Genomic DNA, 22,332 nt, shown 5'->3' with positions numbered 1-22,332 from the left:
CACAGTACTCCGAGACGACCAGTCCTTGCTTTAGCCCCTTAATGTAGAGCGCCAGGTATCAATTGTTACTTGTTTGGTATGGCATGGTCAGGGGATCGAACCACCAACCTTCCGCTCTCCAGGCTGATGCTCTATCCAGTAGACCACGAGGCAGTCTGTCAACTGTTCAAGTAGCGTTACAGATACCATGGACATGCATTAACATAGGACACATAGTAGTGAGCATGCAAACATTTCCTTGCAAGCTGACTCATGAACATCCCAGTAGAGAATGGATCTTCAGCAACCCATGCTTGCCGAAAGTGGTGACTAACGAATCGGGTGATCAGGATCGCTGACACAGTTGATGCATCGTATCCCAATTAGGTAGATGACACTCATGATGTCCATCAGTGGATTGTCTGGTTCAGACTCGATTATTTCCAGACCGACGTCATTTAGCTGGAATATTGCTGAGTGCAGCCTTAAAGAGCAAAGAAACTAAAGACATAAACCTTGCATGTCTTGTGTGTTGGGTACTTTGATTGTTGAACTTGCCAAGTGAGTGAGTGAGTTGGGTTTAACACAGCTTTTAACAGTATTCCAGTTATATCGCAGCGTCAGCTTGATGTGGGAGGAAAGCCCGAAGTGATGCAGGTGTCAGACGTTTACCACGTTTACCACTTTGGTGAAACCCACGAGCACTGGTATGGTGCTGACAAACCTAGAACCTAGAAACATAATCGGGGCGAACCAGGATTCGAACCCACAACAATAGGTTTCTGGCGTGCCCAAGGGATGCAACTCTGCACGCGCCCTAGACGACTTGGCCCCCAAACTTGCCAAGTTGCCCAATGAAACTATTATGTACCTAATGGGTTAATCCCTACCCTTCATTCCCTTGGTTCCACTAAACTGTCTTAGCGAGAAGACAATCCTACAACATGGTGAGTTTGGTTAGAATGCAGATCCTTGTTTACTTTGGTGAAACAGGCATGAATAAGAGATTTCACTGTTCTAAACAGACTTAAAATAGTCATAGCACTGAGATGGCTTTGTGGACAGGACTCCTGAACAACATGGGACTTTGCCTCTCATGCATATTCATCAGTGTCATCAATCTGGTGGAGCTATCTCAGTGTTTATGAAGTTTCAGAGTGAATTCTGGGTTCCAAGTGAAATGATGATGATGACAACAACAACAACAATAATAATGTGTAAATTTGTACAGCACCAAACATGCCAAATCCATTCCTAAGCATGCTCAAAGTGCTAACATTATTACCCCAGTCAATGGAACAGTAGCACTCAAATGTTAATTCTCAGCTCCCTTGGGAGAATACAACACAAGCCCTCCTTGTAAGACTTAAGGATCAGATGGAACTCCAGTACTATGTATTGTGCTGGAGTCTTCATAATAAGAACAGAATTCACAGTGTTAACATATTTAATGACGAAATAAATGAAGCGATACACTGGACAACCTCAATCATCGAAAAGACATGATGTCTGCTATAATATAGATCATAGTGTGCATAAAACTGACAATGTACAGTTGCAGTATGTACACACAAAGTCCCAGCCACCTCGCCATGACAACAAATATACAGAAAAATCAGCTTGCAACTTAAGCGACACTCTTTTAAATGTTACCTCTATGGATCTATCAGTCACTGCCATCAGCCTTTTTCAGACACCTAACATGCGAACCTATCGTGTCTTGGGTCACTTTGTGTCTTGGGCAGAGAGTCTGCACCATCCCCCTTCTTCAAAACTCATGCTAATAAAAAAAACAAGCCATATAGGAAGATGTTTTCTTTAACTATCCATGTAAACGGGTTACAAAAGTGGGTGGCGAAACAACTACTTTCAAAGCTGTGGGCATGGTACTATTCAATATTGATTACAGACTTCGTTATTGTAATGAGAAAGGTCTCCCCTTGAGATCTCAGATTGTTCATATTCAACAAAAGCCTACCAATAGAAAAGCTGACAGACAGGAGGCACCCGATCATATAATACTGAGCATATCAAGCAGATTTTACTGTAGCTTCTGTCACTTGGAGACACCCGGTTATCAGGAATGCAGTGGCAGCAACATACTTCAACAGCAGAAATATGACAATAAGTAAGTAAGCTCAAAGCTCATAACAATCTGCTTAAAGTGTGAACACTGCATGTCCATTATCAATAAAGAGAGCTGGGCCTGGTTTCACAAAGCGACTGAAGACTTATGACAATCATAGCGCTAAGATCTCTTTGCGAAACCAGCCCTGGTCAGTAATGAACTTTGAAATTTATCAATCATTGGCAGAAATAGCACAATTTGTTACAAATGTTAAGCAATGGTACACACAAATACACTATAAGAAAAGGATCAGAGTGATAATGCATGATCAAGATCTTTTTAACTGTTAAGAACATGGGTAGATTAACCAGATAAGGTGGGTATTGGTAGTTGAGCTATCTTGTCTGTTGAAGCACACTGTCAGGATCAATATATTGTCACATTTAACAGACACCATTACCATTAATATATATAGAACAATATCATTTGGGCCAGAAAATAGGACTTCATGAGTTATCTCCCTTTAACAAAATGTATACATACAGCTGTTTTCTCATATATGTTATTACGTAGGTCAACACAGTTCAGTCCTAGTTGGCTATTGGGACATCAATTGTGAATGACTAACTGCTGTCATATTTACAACATTAGATAAACAGAAAGCTGTTTCAGTGATAAATCGAACATGTTTTCAATAAACAAGTGTCCGTTTTGAAAACTGATCTTTCAAAACAGAAAATTACAACACATAAGTAAATACACTTCATAATGGAAAAGTGATGTTAGAAATAAATATACAACATTTCAAATTCCAGTTTGATATCAAACACCAATCAAAGACACCATTTATCATTAAGACACAGTGTTTTAACTCATAATTTGTACCACCATTTCAAGAATTTAAAACACCATACAAGAACTTCTAGTCTCACATCGATAAATAAAAGCTAGTATGCATCTTTAATAACATGGAGCTATTTATGATAAGTAATAATCTCCTGTGCTGCAATTATGATCATGTCTTAATTACACCCAATTACTAAAATAAATTAGCTACCATATTCTTTAAATCATCCATGTATCTATCCAAGACTGGGCTCAAGATGTGAGATGTATCTACAATTTCATTGACAAAATAAATAGTGGTGGATTATATCACATGTTTAAGACAGGAGTTGTACACCAAATTGAATGTTTCAATACACAATATATTACTTGTGCAAGGATGTTATAAGTAACTTGTTACTTCCTATTCAATAAATCTCTAAAACTAATAAATATTGTTTACAAAGAGCCACATGTTGATTAACTGACACAATATCACATGTCTATCAAGTTAATATAGACACTGTCTACTAGACCAGTCTACAGAGTGTGATCACTGCCATGTAATTCCCTACCACATCACCAAGTCTGACATCCATACAAACTCCACTAGTGAACAACAGCACACATATGTACTATTCAAAGGAAGTCAAAGAACACCCGATTCCTTCATCTTACTGTAGTTAATGTGTCATGGCATGAGTTGGGTGTTCTTTAACTTCTTTTGAGTAGAATATATAATGTCTTTATGTCGGTAGAAAACTGCTTGATTGGAATATTTACAACTCTGTGAGCTCCATGCTGTAGATAAGTGAGTATTGTTGAACTATTGCATCTTTCTGTAATATTAATCATTCCTATTGGAAAGTGTGCAAGTTTACACGCTGCTGTGAGAATAATTATCTCAAACATGATGCAACATAACTGCTGGTCAGATTGTAAGGACTAGCAGTTTTTGTGGTAGAAGTTTAAACATTTAAAGCAGGGGTTATAGGCGTAAATCTTTGATTCGCCCCAATGCAGAACTAGCCGGACATAGTTGTGGCCTAGTTGGATTTAAGGTGTTTCCCCTTGCCATTTGGATAGCACTAGATCTTACTCATCGGATACCCTATAGCACTAGATCTTGCACATCGGATACCCTATAGCACTAGATCTGGAGGCTTGAGTGTTAGAATCACACTGATATTGACAGCAGCTGAACAAACCTTTTCACACTGTTAAACATGCATACTGTAGAAATGAGGTAAGAAGTACAAAAAGTCTAACCCAAAACACTCAATTCGCATTCAACTGAAACTATGGAATACCTGACATCTTTAAATATGCAAAGCACTAAATTCTAACACGAACAAAGTGGAGATATTTCATAATTTGATTTACATCATACAGCACAAAATCAAGTAAAATACCATGTGCTTTTGAGAAATCCTATTATCTATCAAAATATGATCTGACCATGACTTATTCTAGTTGTCATTCCAATAGTATCATCGTGGACCCATACAAGCACAGAGAACAAAAGGTTACATGATCTATTATTTAGCAATTATCAACCTACATTGACATAATACAAAACAAAAACCAACCCAGACAGTCTCCGACATTTCCATACCATAACACAGTCCTTAGATGTCAACGTTACAATGTATTCCCAAGGGTACCTTTATTGTGAAATATGGACATTATTTTGTCTTTTATTTTAATTTGCAAATAATTTTAATTCTAAAATATGTTTTGAGGCTGAAACGATTCACTGCTCGGCTTGTTCATTTTGATATATCAACATGACACAATTCAATCAGTATCCATACATATTATTTCCAAATTTGTTTAAATTATCTGCACCATCAGATAGTCCACAAACTGGTACTGGCCGACATTTTCGCTTCTTCCAATGGAGTATAATATTCAGTCATGTATTTGCCTTCAGATACATGAACACTTGACATCAAAACTTGATATTAGAAAACAATTTTCCCTCTTTCCAAATAAGAATACATTCATGACATGATATTCTGAAAATGATATCATGATCATGATGATATATATTGCATCATGATAATGAACAGTGTATTGTTTCAGCCTAAATATGTGTTCTGTTATAGATGGTTCCCGACTTGGGTTAATAAGAACTATATACAGGTTGAAGGTGCTTGATACTGAACCAAAGCAGCAACACGGATGGGCTATATTTCTTTGTTCAGCTTTACACTGCAGTGAGGCTCATGAGCTCATGAAACAACAGTCATCTCAAAAACACAGGACAGACAAGGAGAAGTAGAACTGTCACTACCGACGTCGATGATGTGGCCAGCTGTCGAGGAAGCAGTCGCTGGTGTTGTCAGGGACTTGGCGGTGACCGTGCGTCATGTGACAGTGGTAGACTGTCCTCGGAATACTTAGACACTTCTCATACAAATCCAATCGTTCACTATCAAACCTTGACTGCAGTCACTCATACATAGTCTGGTCTGTGGGGGTCCCATCTTAATGACCTGACTTGGAATGCTGGATTAGCCACTGCAATGTGATGTCTGGAACAAACAGTCAGGCCAGATATTCATCAAGTGCTATGGCAACACTGTATAAATCTCAAAAGATTCGGCTGGAGCCAAAGGCCACAACCCGGGCGCTGCTGTACAAAACAACCTTAGTGCTACGGCTGTCATAACTCTATGTTAAAGTGTGGGAGTTACGATCACCTTAGTGCTACGACTGTCACAACTCTATGTTAAAGTGTGGGAGTTACGATCACCTTAGTGCTTCGACTGTCACAACTCTATGTTAAAGTGTGGGAGTTACGATCACCTTAGTGCTTCGACTGTCATAACTCTATGTTAAAGTGTGGGAGTTACGATCACCTTAGTGCTTTGACTGTCACAACTCTATGTTAAAGTGTGGGAGTTACGATCACCTTAGTGCTTCGACTGTCACAACTCTATGTTAAAGTGTGGGAGTTACGATCACCTTAGTGCTTCGACTGTCATAACTCTATGTTAAAGTGTGGGAGTTACGATCACCTTAGTGCTTTGACTGTCACAACTCTATGTTAAAGTGTGGGAGTTACGATCACCTTAGTGCTTCGACTGTCACAACTCTATGTTAAAGTGTGGGAGTTACGATCACCTTAGTGCTTCGACTGTCATAACTCTATGTTAAAGTGTGGGAGTTACGATCACCTTAGTGCTTCGACTGTCACAACTCTATGTTAAGGTATGGAAATTACGATCACCTTAGCGCTAAGACCGCTTTGTACAACCGCACCCAGAACAATAAAATGACATTCGTTATGAAGAGAACAATGATTGATTGACTGTTTGTTGTTTAACACTGCAATCAGCAATATTCCAGCTATATGACTGGTTTGTAAATAATTGAGTCTGGACCAGACAATTCAGAGACATGAACATCGATCTATGCAATTTGGATACGATGACATGCAATCAACTAAGTCCACAATACAAAAGTGTGATCTAAGAAATATAATCTTGAGTTGCATTTCTTTGATAAAATAATCTGCATCATATTTCAAATGTTTAATATTAGTAGACATGGGAGAGTTAAGGATCATATTTCTGATGATTAAATTAAAATAAAACAGTAGTAAATCAAGTAGATAGGTTAAATACAAATGAAGCAAATAAATAGTGAACATGGGTTTCAACACATTAGGCATCCTTTATCTTAAATAAACAAACGCCATGTGAATAAATGGTTAAGTTCTTTGCAAAACGTCAAAGATTGGTGACCTATTAACCAAGTTGCATACTGTGAAGCATATTCATATTTACATAGGTGATAAAATTATTATGACAAATTCATGTCCTTACCTATATTTTCCTTTTCTTTGCAAGATATAGAGTAACAACAGATTTCTCTATCTTGGATTGCCGACAGATTCCTGCAGGGGAAAACAATAGTTAGAAGCAGTTCACAATGTGTTGGCCTGAGTACGATCCACAGTCAGCTTAACACTTCACATACACCAGAGACGTTATAAGTAAGATAAACAGTTAATTCCTAATATTCTGGTTTTGTCCAACCCTGTCAAATAGGTGACAAATGTAGAATTAGGGCACAATGGCCAACAAAATTATCTCCAAACAGAGGACTGCACCAATGGCTTGTCTTACACTATGGATTACAGTTTTATAAGACTTCAGTGCAGATACTGTTGAGAAGAAAATAGGCATGGGAATATTCTGCATCACAAGTTTGGTGCCAGTGCACACACCAGTATTACCAGCAACAGTTGCTACTTACATCCTCTCAATGAGTTCCTTCTCGTCTAATGCCCCTGCCAGGTCCCGCTTGTTGCCCAGCACCAGTACTGGGATGCCCTGAAGCTGGGGCTTGTCCAGCAGATTGTGCAGCTCGTTCCTTGAAGCCTCCAGCTTGTCATGATCCGCAGCATCCACCATGTACCTGTAGCATCAATACAGCTGTAGCAACAACATACCAGTATCTGTAGCATCAATACAGCTGTAGCAACAACATACCATGTACCTGTAGCATCAATACAGCTGTAGCAACAACATACCATATACCTGTAGCATCAATACAGCTGTAGCAACAACATACCACGTACCTGTAGCATCAATACAGCTGTAGCAACAACATACCACGTACCTGTAGCATCACTACAGCTGTAGCAACAACATACCATGTACCTGTAGCATCACTACAGCTGTAGCAACAACATACCATGTACCTGTAGCATCAATACAGCTGTAGCAACAACATACCATGTACCTGTAGCATCAATACAGCTGTAGCAACAACATACCATGTACCTGTAGCATCAATACAGCTGTAGCAACAACATACCATGTACCTGTAGCATCAATACAGCTGTAGCAACAACATATCAGGTACCTGTAGCATCAATACAGCTGTAGCAACAACATACCATGCTCCTGTAGCATCAATACAGCTGTAGCAACAACATACCATGTACCTGTAGCATCAATACAGCTGTAGCAACAACATACCATGTACCTGTAGCATCAATACAGCTGTAGCAACAACATACCATGTACCTGTAGCATCAATACAGCTGTAGCAACAACATACCACGTACCTGTAGCATCAATACAGCTGTAGCAACAACATATCAGGTACCTGTAGCATCAATACAGCTGTAGCAACAACATACCATGTACCTGTAGCATCAATACAGCTGTAGCAACAACATACCATGTACCTGTAGCATCAATACAGCTGTAGCAACAACATACCACGTACCTGTAGCATCAATACAGCTGTAGCAACAACATACCATGCTCCTGTAGCATCAATACAGCTGTAGCAACAACATACCATGTACCTGTAGCATCAATACAGCTGTAGCAACAACACAGACAGTGTTTAAATACTAACAATGAAAGTCAGGTGTCCTTGTCATAGCCCCAATGCAAAAAGTAAAATACTTATGGGGCCCCCAATAAAATAATATAGCAGCAAACCTCAAGGACCTCTTTATACTAAAAACTGCCATGTACCTGTAGCAACAACATACCATATATTTTTACTGAAGATGAGCTGACAAGATCCACCATATTTTTACTGATTTAGTGAGTGAGTGAGTGAGTGAGTGAGAATGGTTTAATGCCGCTTTTAGCAATATTCCAGCAATATCATGGCAGGTGGCACCAGAAATGGGCTTCACACATTGTACCCATGTCGGGAATCGAACCTGGGTCTTCGGCGTGACAAGCAAACGCTTTAACTGATAGGCTACCCGACCGTCCCTACTAGATTTAGGCTCTGGACTAGTGACAAAAGTCATAGTCAGATACCTTGAAGTGAAGATTACCAGTCAAGTGAAACAACCTCAAGCAAGGATATGGTGCTGACAGCATAGGTTAATCTAAATCTAAAACTAACCAAATAGATAATTCCTTTGCCTTGGACCACTTTGCATAAGATCTTGATCCCAACTTAACTGATGGATTAACAATATTACCATGATTCCCAGGAAAACACACCATTGGGTGAAGACTAAGACAGGAAACAAACAATGGCAGTAGCCTTTGATGAGGTCAAGTAGCATCTGAAGGTCAAGTGTTAGCTTCTCAAGGTCAAGTGTCAGCTTCTCAAGGTCAAATATTAGTTTCAAGGTCAAGCATCAGATCAAGATCAGGTCCACTGAATTATGTTATGAATTAACAGTGAGGATGAATTAATTGTGGATTGATCCCCAGCAAACTATGCTGATCATAAAAGAATACCAAATGGATCTGGTGGTCAGACCCCATGACTTAGTTGATAATTTGTCATCATTTCCCGACGGCGTGGATCATTGTCCACAATATCAATCACTGGATTGTCTGATCCAGACTATTATTAACAGGCTGCCATCATATAGCAGGAATATTGAAGGGTGTGGCATTTCACAACAAACAAAATGGTTGTTTAATATTTACTGTGATTATTGAGAGCAATATCGCATAAGCTGTGACCATCGGCTCATTATGGATAACACGTGGAACTCTACTTGATACTCACACAATGGCATTGACTCCTCTGCAGTATCTCTCCCACATGCTTCGAAATCTGGGCTGGCCACCAATATCCCACAACTATCAAGAAAAAAACAAGATGATTATTACATGTTTGTTTGTTTGTTGTTTAACGCCGCACTCGGCAATATTCCAGCTATATGACGTGGTCTGTAAATAATCGAGTCTGGACCAGACAATCCAGTGATTAACATCATGAGCATCGATCTACGCAATTGGGAACCACCCGATCCCGTAAGTCGCCTTTTACGACAAGCATAGTCACCTTTTACGGCAAGCATGGGTTGCTGAAGACCTATTCTAACCCGGAATCTTCACGGGTCGATTATTACATGTAAATTTCACATATCTTACTTACTAATGCACAGGGATGAGAATGAATATTTTCCTTTTCAGCTGTAACTCTTTTCAATGGAGCTTGATCCATACTTTGGGGGTGTTTATGGGGGATGTTTAACAAATTTGTGGTCACTAAAATTCGCAGATCCATGAAGAATCTCACCCATGAATACATGATAGACATGTCAACACTATTATTTAATCCATTTGAGTTTGGTTTAATGCTGCTTTGAAAATAATCTTAATTATATTGCCACATGTCAACTTAATCATAAAAATGTGGCAGGAAAGCTCATTGTGTTGCAGGTCTTGTCCGCCCCTTGAACAGTTTTTAGCAAATTATTCATGGCATATCAGCTTGAAGTGGGAGAAAAGCCTGAAGGGATGTCAGTCCTAAATGATTACCGCTTAGTGAAACCCACAAGCAAGGAGATGGTCCTGATACACCTAGAATCATAGTCAGGGCAAATGGGGGATTTGAACCCACATCGATAGGTTTCTGACGTGCAAGGGAGGCAACTCAGTACAGTGTACTGCAGCATGGGCGGATACAGCTTTTTTTAAAAGGGGGGGGGTGCACAATTAAGATCTATTTATTGTCTTTGGTGGTAATTTATACAGAAATAAAGATTTTTTTCGAAATAAAAAGGGGGGGTGCGCACCCCCCACCTCTGTATCCGCCCATGCTGCAGTGTCTGAGATGACTGGGCTTCTTGTGCACCCACAATTTTTGCGAACCCAGCTCGCATGGACATAACGCTGACATAACTCATGGTAGTAGAATTGAAAAAAAACATCACCTGTTCCCCCAACATAAACATGATAAAGACAACGTAAACATACTTCCAGAGCAATAGATAAACGTTTGGTTATTTTGGTATTTTACGCAGGGGTTATATTTTGATTGTGTATCCACAAGTTTTAGAGGGTATTCAATATTTGTTACCCACCTGTTTCTTGACAAAAGGGTATTTAACTTAAAACCTGTTTCCTAACAATCCCTGTAAATTGTTTTAAACTATGTGAATAGTAGTATACCCATCTGCGTCTGCTTGCAGCTCCCTCTCCGGGATGCCATTTTGTGTTTATAAAACCTAGCAACGTAAGGAAGGTGCTATTGTTTTAATTACCTATCATCGACTAATTAAGATACAACACTTACATTGACTAGACACGATGTGCTTTTCAATGGGTATCTATCAGTATGTTTGTTGCAGAAGCTTTTCCGAATGTAACTGTCGATGTGTGAATTTGGTGATTGGCTGATACACAATCATTTTATCTAACAGTTGTAATAGTCGCAATCATTTTATCTAATAGTTGTAATATACGCATTAATTATATTTCAATAGGGTTTTTATAGTTTTTATTGAGTATTTGATACTATAGGATTTGATTTGTCTGCATATTTCAGCTTATTTAATGCATATTTTACGTAAAAATATCTGTATTTCCACACAAACCATTAACCATCTTTACTGCAAGATGGAAATAAGAAATACCATAAATAACTGGAAACTAACACATGAATTCGCAGCTGTACCCAACATTTGCACAAGGCACGTGACAAATATATAAACAACAACAGGGACTGCTTACTTACCTTGATTGTGACGTTCCCTTTGGTAATCTTCCTCATGTTGAACCCAACTGTGGGAATCATGTCTTCACTGAACTGGCCTGACTGTAAACAGAAGGCAGTCACATGTTAGTAATTGTCTACACAGTCCAATACTTAGCAGTGGTAGAAATTGGCACTAGTCCTGTAGTCCTTACCAAACTGCCCAATAGTAAAGATATGCTAAGGACTAGTAGAAATTGGTCCATTTTAAGGGTTTTGCTATATGTTATCATTATAAGGACTAGTGGGCAAAAACTGTTAGTTTCTGATCCTGCTTAACATTCTGTGTGTCGCTGCTTTCTCTTCAGCAGCAGCCATACCACTCTGGGGTCACATGCATCATGCGGACAGTGGAGTAGCCTACTGGTTAAACTGTTTGCACATCACGCTGAAGATCTGAGTTCGATTTGCCACATGGGTACAATGTGTGAAGCCATTTCTGGTGTCCCCTGACGTGATATTGCTGGAATATTGCTAAAAGTGGCGTAAAACAATATTCACTCACTCACTCAACTGCAACCTACAAGGCATGAAAGTGGCAATCAATCTCATGAATCAAGCAGCATAAACAATCCCATTAAAATCTGACCTTAGTTCTCGCTACCGCTAAACAAAAATCTGAAGACATCCCATTAGGGGTCAAGTCAGAACGACCTTTCATCCGACCAATTAGAGCGTCGCTTACCAGATCATGAAAGTGACAGTCGGAATGTGATTTCTAATCATACAACCTCGAAAACTTTAACACGGGGTATTCAGAAGATAGTTACAGGTTTAACAACTGAATCAATACAATCTAGACCATCTATTAGCCATTCCAGAATGTTCTTTTGTTTTGGTTTCAAATTTGTAATCGAGAATTTGTCAAAACATGTTTCGAAGCGTAGTCACCAATTTTAAATTAGTGCCGTAGAGCACGAGAAAGCTGCCTTCTGATTGGTCATTCTATTGGTCAGTCAAAGTTCGCGCAAGGTCGGTCTGACTCGACCCGTAATGGGATGTCCTCAGATCTTTGTTTAGCGGTAGCGAGAACAAAGATCTGATTTTAATGAGATTGGCGGCGTAAAACAATACTCACTCACATGCTACCTACAAGGCATGAAAGTGGCAATCAAACTCATGAATCAAGAACCCTACTGTTTGTTTGTTTGTTTTGGGTTTACTCAGCAATGTTAAACAAATTCAAGCTATATACATTGATATAAAGGCGTCCTGTTAATAATTGAGCCAGACAATCCAGTAATTGATATGAGCAACAATCCACACCATCAGGGTGACACAGAATCTGCCAAGTCACCAAGCCTGACAACCCAATCTACTTGGTTCTCTCTCACATATATTGCTGGGGAAGCACCTTAATGTAGTTTGTGCAAAAAAATTGCGAGTTAAGTGTTACATGTCAATGTTAAAATAAAAGATCTTAAAACTAACACTACGTGTTCTAAGCTACTATACCAGTGTTTAAAATACCTGCTTGACAATCCACCAGTTTATTGTTATTTTCTGACAAATATCAAACAGTACTATTCTCATGTTTACCTCCTTTTTTCTTAGTCTAGAAAATTCTGGACAGGTAACATTGTATCCGGTCTGGTAACTTTGTAAAGTCGCCAGTCCAGTTGTCTGACTGAAATTTTAGGGAATTTGATACACTGACTATACATAAACATTGGCACACAATATTCTTAGCACTTGGTCTGGGCGAAGCAGGTAACATAGCGGTGTGCCTCCCTGTGGTATTGATATAGTGGGAATATTACTTTAAGCAGCGTAAAACCCACTCACTCGCTCAGCACTAACATAGCTTTTTTTAAAGGCAGCCCTCAACTTATCTTCAGTGTACTTCCTTTGAGATGCCACAGCTCATCAACACAGCTGGCCGTGACAGCGTGTGGATAAATGTAACTTTGACCAGCATTCCTGATTTGTCAAAACATGTCAGCTTAGAGTAGGGAGAGAGCGCCAATGAAGGGATTCAGGTCATAGATGTTCACCACTATGGTGAAAAGCACGAGCATCGGTATGGCACAGAATCCTTATCTGATTATGAGGGTGAATCTAGTATCGTCGGATTCTGGCACTCTGAAGGGACGCAACTCTGCATAGCAAACTGCAGCACTTGAGACAACTGGGCTACCAATGCTAACTAAAAGAGGCTTGTAAGAACTGAGGAGTTTCAGATCTGTACACTTAAAACCAAATGACCAGAACTACTGATTAAGTGTCTTTTTTAGACAATAAGTTTCATAATACTTGTAACAAGACAAGAAAATGAAACTGCATAACATTATACAGACAAACAATTTAGACTCAAGCTGAAACATTTCACTATTGTTGGCCCTGTTGCTTGTAGAAAACCCAAGACCATTTTTAACTCTACATTTTTCCCAGCTCAAACAAGTTTGAAACAAGGGACAGATTCAGCGTTCCTGTTTACCAGTAATTACCAGTATTTTACCGGTAAAATTAGGCTTGGACCGGTAATTCATGTGACTGCCAGTCCCTGGACCGGCAAATAAAGTACCTTATAGATCTTTGTTGTTGAAAAAAACATTGGTGATATTCATTTAAGTACATTTTTCAAACAAAGTGAGCTTGTCTGTTACCATCAGGGTTTCCCCTTGTCTAATTCTAGGTTAAATATTCTTTTGTTGCGACTTCATCTCAAAATATTTAAAAAAAAGAATAGAAAATTGTGACTGAAGTTTGTATGAATGACGTATAGAATTATAGAATTAAAAATAAATAATTTTGATACGTTTTTTTATTTGTTGAAAGTTGGGACTGGCAAAAATTAGAGTGGCCAGTCCACAAGGTCTGGCAGTTTCAAAAGCCAGCCGGAACACTGCAGATTATTATGTTTTCCATTACAATTATTACCTGAACATTATGATTATCGTGAGCCTGGCCTAAGGCATGTTAGGCATTCCAAGTAAACGATGACATTTACATTGGTTGAACATAGATTATGGCTGTTGACTTACATGTTCTTTGGTCATCTTGAGCTGTCTGCTCAGTGTCAAAGACATATTTGGAGTGTGGAGAAAATTAGTGTCATTTGCCATTATTTCAGCACAAAGAAAACTGAGTCATCAGTGAGAGATGACATAATTGCCTTCGTTGTACTGATGTTGAGAAACTAGACGACAGTTTTCACTTATATATATATAGAAGTTATGACACAATGTTTTTTTATAAAACAGTAGGATAAACACACAAATATAAGAACAAAGGGATGGAAACTTGCACTAACCCCGACCATTTTCTTAATGTTAAAGGTACCTTAGGGGCTTGTAGAATTTCAAACGTTTTGGGTGGGTTATTGCTATCTATAAGTTATATCTCTATTCTTTAACACTCCGAGGCAAGGGTTACCATGGTTACAGCTGGAAGTTTGACCCCCTAAGGATCATGAAAGAGTTCCTGATCAAAAAGGGGATCCAAGGACTAAGGAAGGAGTTGGGGGTACCCTCTATTAACTCTAACACAACTAACCCTAAAGATGAAAGAGGCAAGCTCAGGGCAGACATAACAACAAATTTGCCTGTAGCCAGCAGGGATTTCTCCTTTTAAAAGTAACAGGCCCTGCTGCAAAACTAACTGGCCTACAACTATATGGCGGAGGCCACGAAGTGGCTGAACCCGAGGTAGCATAGCCACCCAGTGGGGCTCTGAAATTTTTGAACTCCTCACCCCTAAAACACCTTTTCCTGCACTCTAAGATTAAATCTTGGCTTCCATTTTCCTCATTTCGTGGTGATGTATCAGCAAATAAAGACCTTGTACACAACATTACAAAATGGCGTCTGATTGTCATTCTACTGAGACGACTGACATGTATCTTTCTTTGAGTTAACCATTCACGCCACCTCATTCTCCACTATAAAATACTTTTTCATTGAAATTACATGATTCACAATCATAATCAAACAAAAACTAAACACACACAGAAAAGGAGTGAAATTTTGACTTGCCAGATGGGACGTCTACTGAATGTTTCAGCCAACAGCTAAATTGACCCCTGCATCATGCAAGATCAGTAAAGCAAGAGTGACAACCTGAACAATCAGCGGTAAAGTGGTGTCTTGTTACACAGATTATGGGTCTATCACTGTTAAGTTAAAACCCACTCACTTGATGGTGGACCTAATGACTGTCTCTAACTTATGAGTGAGTATGTTTTTACGCTGCTTTTAGCAATATTCCAGCAATATTACGACGGGGCACACATTATACCCATGTGGGGAATCGGGCCCGGGTCGTGATGAGAGAACGCTTTAACCACTAGGCTACCCCACCACCCCTGTTAACTTATGAATAGAAGTAGGCTTCAGGTTAAAAGCATCAATAATCATTATGGAAATTATGAAAGACTTACAGACAATTGGTCTGGCATATTAGACAACAACAGATCCTGGCAAACGATATGATGAGGAAGTTTTAGAAGCCTGTGATGCAACTGGATTTGTCATGCCAGATGGAGTTCAATCTATCTGGTTTGACAAAATCAATTGAAGATAATTAGGAACTGGAACTGGTTGAAGTAAGAGGCTCCATTGACTGGAGCCTATTTCCAGTTGGTTTGTTTGTGTTTAACACTGCACTCAGCAATATTCCAGTTATATGAAGGCAGTCTGTACATAATCAAGTCTGGACCAGACAATCCTGTGATTGATGAAGCATCAATCCACACATTTGGGATACGATGACATGCATCAACCAAGTCAGCGAGTCTGACCACCCGATCCCGTTAGTTGCCTCTCACGACAAGCATAGTTGCCTTTTATGGCAAACATGGGTTGCAGAAGACCTACTCTACCCCAGGTCCTATTTCTAGTCAAGGTCTAGGTGTACCATATCTTATTTTTAATGGAGTCTCATGATAACCAAGATATTTCACTAGTATTATCATAGTGTCTATTTCTTGTGTAGGTCTAGACACTATGATAATACTAGTGTAACTTGGCTATCGTGAGACTCCATTATAAAATAAAATATGGTACACCTACAGAATACCTGATAACCATGATACCTATCTGCCATGTTTGTTTATTGCTGCTAATATATAAAGCTCAAAATACACAGAATAATGAACTCCAGCTGGATTTTGTACATTGAATGTCAAAGCAATTCATAAACATCGAAAACTGGACATCAACATTGAAATATTACTCAAAAATAGAAGTTCCATAATGCTGTGCGGCAACCTCATCAGTGACATCTATCAGGTTCACATTTCAACAAACATAGTATTTTTCATTAACTTTGGAAACCTAAAATGACATAAGATAGCATGTCTTTCAGGTTGTGTGTGTGTGTCAGGGAGGGAGGCAAGCCCCCCAATTCGGTTATTTTCACAAGGTCTCTAAATATGGCAGCTTAAAAACCTTAGATACTGTTACTAAGGAAGGTTGGTTGGTTTGTTGTTTAACGTCGCTCTCAGCAATGTTCCAGTTATATAAAGGAGGCCTGTTAACAAATTGTTAATAATTGAGCCAGACAATCCACACCATCAGGGTGACACACAATCTGCCAAGTCACCAAGCCTGACAACCCAATCTACTTGGTTCTCTCTCACATATATTGCTGGGGAAGCACCTTTATGTAGTTTGTGCAAAAAAATTGCGAGTTCAGTGTTACATGTCAATGTTAAAATAAAAGATCTTAAAACTAACACTACGTGTTCTAAGCTACTATACCAGTGTTTAAAATACCTGCCTGACAATCCACCAGTTTATTGTTATTTTCTGACAAATATCAAAAAGTACTATTCTCATGTTTACCTCCTTTTTTCTTAGTCTAGAAAATTCTGGAGAGGTCCCAATGTATCCGGTCTGGTAACTTTGTAAAGTCGCCAGTCTAGTTGTCTGACTGAAATTTTAGGGAATTTGATACACTGACTATACATAAACATTGGCACACAATATTCTTAGCACTTGGTCTGGGTGAAGCAGGTAACATAGCGGTGTGCCTCCCTGTGGTATTGATATAGTGGGAATATTACTTTAAGCAGCGTAAAACCCACTCACTCGCTCAGCACTAACAGCTTTTTTAAAGGCAGTCCTCAACTTATCTTCAGTGTACTTCCTTTGAGATGCCACAGCTCATCAACACAGCTGGCCGTGACAGCGTGTGGATAAATGTCACTTTGACCAGCATTCCTGATTTGTCAAAACATGTCAGCTCAGAGTAGGGAGAGAGCACCAATGAAGGGATTCAGGTCATAGATGTTCACCACTGTGGTGAAACACATGAGCTATGGCACAGAATCCTTATCTGATTATCAGGGTGAATCTAGTATCGTCGGATTCTGGCACTCTGAAGGGACGCAACTCTGCATAGCAAACTGCAGCACTTGAGACAACTGGGCTACCAATGCTAACTAAAAGAGGCTTGTAAGAACTGAGGAGTTTCAGATCTGTACACTTAAAACCAAATGACCAGAACTACTGATTAAGTGTCTTTTTTAGACAATAAGTTTCATAATACTTGTAACAAGACAAGAAAATGAAACTGCATAACATTATACAGACAAACAATTTAGACTCAAGCTGAAACATTTCACTATTGTTGGCCCTGTTGCTTGTAGAAAACCCAAGACCATTTTTAACTCTACATTTTTCCCAGCTCAAACAAGTTTGAAACAAGGGACAGATTCAGCGTTCCTGTTTACCAGTAATTACCAGTATTTTACCGGTAAAATTAGGCTTGGACCGGTAATTCATGTGACTGCCAGTCCCTGGACCGGCAAATAAAGTACCTTATAGATCTTTGTTGTTGAAAAAAACATTGGTGATATTCATTTAAGTACATTTTTCAAACAAAGTGAGCTTGTCTGTTACCATCAGGGTTTCCCCTTGTCTAATTCTAGGTTAAATATTCTTTTGTTGCGACTTCATCTCAAAATATTTAAAAAAAAGAATAGAAAATTGTGACTGAAGTTTGTATGAATGACGTATAGAATTATAGAATTAAAAATAAATAATTTTGATACGTTTTTTTATTTGTTGAAAGTTGGGACTGGCAAAAATTAGAGTGGCCAGTCCACAAGGTCTGGCAGTTTCAAAAGCCAGCCGGAACACTGCAGATTATTATGTTTTCCATTACAATTATTACCTGAACATTATGATTATCGTGAGCCTGGCCTAAGGCATGTTAGGCATTCCAAGTAAACGATGAAATTTACATTGGTTGAACATAGATTATGGCTGTTGACTTACATGTTCTTTGGTCATCTTGAGCTGTCTGCTCAGTGTCAAAGACATATTTGGAGTGTGGAGAAAATTAGTGTCATTTGCCATTATTTCAGCACAAAGAAAACTGAGTCATCAGTGAGAGATGACATAATTGCCTTCGTTGTACTGATGTTGAGAAACTAGACGACAGTTTTCACTTATATATATATAGAAGTTATGACACAATGTTTTTTTATAAAACAGTAGGATAAACACACAAATATAAGAACAAAGGGATGGAAACTTGCACTAACCCCGACCATTTTCTTAATGTTAAAGGTACCTTAGGGGCTTGTAGAATTTCAAACGTTTTGGGTGGGTTATTGCTATCTATAAGTTATATCTCTATTCTTTAACACTCCGAGGCAAGGGTTACCATGGTTACAGCTGGAAGTTTGACCCCCTAAGGATCATGAAAGAGTTCCTGATCAAAAAGGGGATCCAAGGACTAAGGAAGGAGTTGGGGGTACCCTCTATTAACTCTAACACAACTAACCCTAAAGATGAAAGAGGCAAGCTCAGGGCAGACATAACAACAAATTTGCCTGTAGCCAGCAGGGATTTCTCCTTTTAAAAGTAACAGGCCCTGCTGCAAAACTAACTGGCCTACAACTATATGGCGGAGGCCACGAAGTGGCTGAACCCGAGGTAGCATAGCCACCCAGTGGGGCTCTGAAATTTTTGAACTCCTCACCCCTAAAACACCTTTTCCTGCACTCTAAGATTAAATCTTGGCTTCCATTTTCCTCATTTCGTGGTGATGTATCAGCAAATAAAGACCTTGTACACAACATTACAAAATGGCGTCTGATTGTCATTCTACTGAGACGACTGACATGTATCTTTCTTTGAGTTAACCATTCACGCCACCTCATTCTCCACTATAAAATACTTTTTCATTGAAATTACATGATTCACAATCATAATCAAACAAAAACTAAACACACACAGAAAAGGAGTGAAATTTTGACTTGCCAGATGGGACGTCTACTGAATGTTTCAGCCAACAGCTAAATTGACCCCTGCATCATGCAAGATCAGTAAAGCAAGAGTGACAACCTGAACAATCAGCGGTAAAGTGGTGTCTTGTTACACAGATTATGGGTCTATCACTGTTAAGTTAAAACCCACTCACTTGATGGTGGACCTAATGACTGTCTCTAACTTATGAGTGAGTATGTTTTTACGCTGCTTTTAGCAATATTCCAGCAATATTACGACGGGGCACACATTATACCCATGTGGGGAATCGGGCCCGGGTCGTGACGAGAGAACGCTTTAACCACTAGGCTACCCCACCACCCCTGTTAACTTATGAATAGAAGTAGGCTTCAGGTTAAAAGCATCAATAATCATTATGGAAATTATGAAAGACTTACAGACAATTGGTCTGGCATATTAGACAACAACAGATCCTGGCAAACGATATGATGAGGAAGTTTTAGAAGCCTGTGATGCAACTGGATTTGTCATGCCAGATGGAGTTCAATCTATCTGGTTTGACAAAATCAATTGAAGATAATTAGGAACTGGAACTGGTTGAAGTAAGAGGCTCCATTGACTGGAGCCTATTTCCAGTTGGTTTGTTTGTGTTTAACACTGCACTCAGCAATATTCCAGTTATATGAAGGCAGTCTGTACATAATCAAGTCTGGACCAGACAATCCTGTGATTGATGAAGCATCAATCCACACATTTGGGATACGATGACATGCATCAACCAAGTCAGCGAGTCTGACCACCCGATCCCGTTAGTTGCCTCTCACGACAAGCATAGTTGCCTTTTATGGCAAACATGGGTTGCAGAAGACCTACTCTACCCCAGGTCCTATTTCTAGTCAAGGTCTAGGTGTACCATATCTTATTTTTAATGGAGTCTCATGATAACCAAGATATTTCACTAGTATTATCATAGTGTCTATTTCTTGTGTAGGTCTAGACACTATGATAATACTAGTGTAACTTGGCTATCGTGAGACTCCATTATAAAATAAAATATGGTACACCTACAGAATACCTGATAACCATGATACCTATCTGCCATGTTTGTTTATTGCTGCTAATATATAAAGCTCAAAATACACAGAATAATGAACTCCAGCTGGATTTTGTACATTGAATGTCAAAGCAATTCATAAACATCGAAAACTGGACATCAACATTGAAATATTACTCAAAAATAGAAGTTCCATAATGCTGTGCGGCAACCTCATCAGTGACATCTATCAGGTTCACATTTCAACAAACATAGTATTTTTCATTAACTTTGGAAACCTAAAATGACATAAGATAGCATGTCTTTCAGGTTGTGTGTGTGTGTCAGGGAGGGAGGCAAGCCCCCCAATTCGGTTATTTTCACAAGGTCTCTAAATATGGCAGCTTAAAAACCTTAGATACTGTTACTAAGGAAGGTTGGTTGGTTTGTTGTTTAACGTCGCTCTCAGCAATATTCCAGCTATATGACGGTGGTCTGTAAATATTCGAGTCTGGACCAGATAATCCAGTGATTAACATCATGAGCATTGATCCATGCAATTGGGATACAATGACATGCATCAACAAGTCAGCGAGTCTTACCACCCGATCCCATTAGTCGCCTTTTAAGACAAGCATAGTCACCTTTTACGGCAAGCATGGGTTGCTGAATATGAACAATATGGCGGAAGGTATCAATTATTCTTCCCTAAAGAAACTCTATTACCTAGGCCTCAAGTAACTTTAATAGTAACATGTTGCTAGAATCAGCTCATTCAACCTTGCTAATATACCAATACACCCAAGCCTAGCAACTTAACTATTACACTAAATTCTAAATGAATCCGACCCTAACTAATTCTAACTAGTTGTTAAACTAGTGCATGGATGTTTCGTCCAAATATTATTGACGAACGTCCTTGCACGAACCATATGATTGTGAGTCACTGGCCAACTAAAGGTTGGAAAATGACTGAACAAAGGACCCAACACTCGCGCTGTCAAAATTATATATAACCTTTACACAGTGCGATTTCGCTTCCATGTCCACGTTTACGTGTCCGGAACGTGATTTAAGGAAAATGTTTACTTTAGTTTCATAAGACGTCGGAGAAGAACAATCTGCACGAGGAAGTGACGTGCTGAGTTGCTAGTAGGCGGTTTCTATCACGCTCGTTGCAATCGGGATTCACAGCTGACTCCAACTTACCGCTATTACGTTTACAAATGTAGTTTTACCAGAATACTGTAAGCCTACAAGTGTTAGTTCCATCTCTTCTTTCCAGAAGAGACTTTTGAACCAGTCCAATATCTTTTGAATCATAGCAAACATGGTGATAAACAAGATATTCCAAGTGACAGTCGACTGAACGCCTCTCAATTTTTCCTAAACCGGAAGGACACACAGTTCTCTGAACATCACATGACACACTGGGGCCAAAGGTCAATTCCATGAGACATTTTCATGAAAACTTATTTGATAACATAATTGCGACCTCAGCACATCATCATCATTAACTTTGAAGAATATGTTTATTCTAGGGTTAAAGCTAAAACGGCCCATCAGCAAGACGTCACCGAGCGAAAACGGCACCTTTCGGCGTAAACGAAACCTCGCCTAAAGCGAAAACGGCTGCACATAGCGACCAGAACACGGCACCTTCATTTTTTTCTTTTTTATCTTGGTACAAAATTAAATGAAATTTAACTCACATGGTCACTTGCAAACACAAATAATTGTAAAATGTTAATAGCCTTAGAACAAGT

General features: G+C 39.1%; 1 protein-coding gene across 1 annotated transcript; it reads right to left on the bottom strand.

Annotated features, from left to right (window-relative positions):
• Window positions 1–1,408: 1,408 nt before the first annotated feature.
• LOC124122043 (ADP-ribosylation factor-like protein 8A) lies at window positions 1,409–21,984 on the bottom strand. Its single transcript, XM_046485207.2, has 6 exons — window positions 21,776–21,984; window positions 11,339–11,419; window positions 9,383–9,456; window positions 7,139–7,300; window positions 6,706–6,776; window positions 1,409–5,409 (listed from the first exon to the last, which is right to left on the bottom strand). Exons 1-6 carry the CDS (start codon window positions 21,896–21,898, stop codon window positions 5,363–5,365), a joined length of 558 nt encoding a protein of 185 aa, XP_046341163.1. The 5' UTR covers window positions 21,899–21,984; the 3' UTR covers window positions 1,409–5,362.
• Between the last annotated feature and the right edge of the window lie 348 nt (window positions 21,985–22,332).

Source organism: Haliotis rufescens, unplaced genomic scaffold (assembly GCF_023055435.1).
Source record: "Haliotis rufescens isolate VD_foot unplaced genomic scaffold, xgHalRufe1.0.p SCAF_76, whole genome shotgun sequence".
Taxonomy (NCBI): Eukaryota; Metazoa; Mollusca; class Gastropoda; order Lepetellida; family Haliotidae; genus Haliotis; species Haliotis rufescens.
Note: the sequence above shows the minus strand (reverse complement) of the source record. Positions and strands in the feature narration are given on the sequence as shown.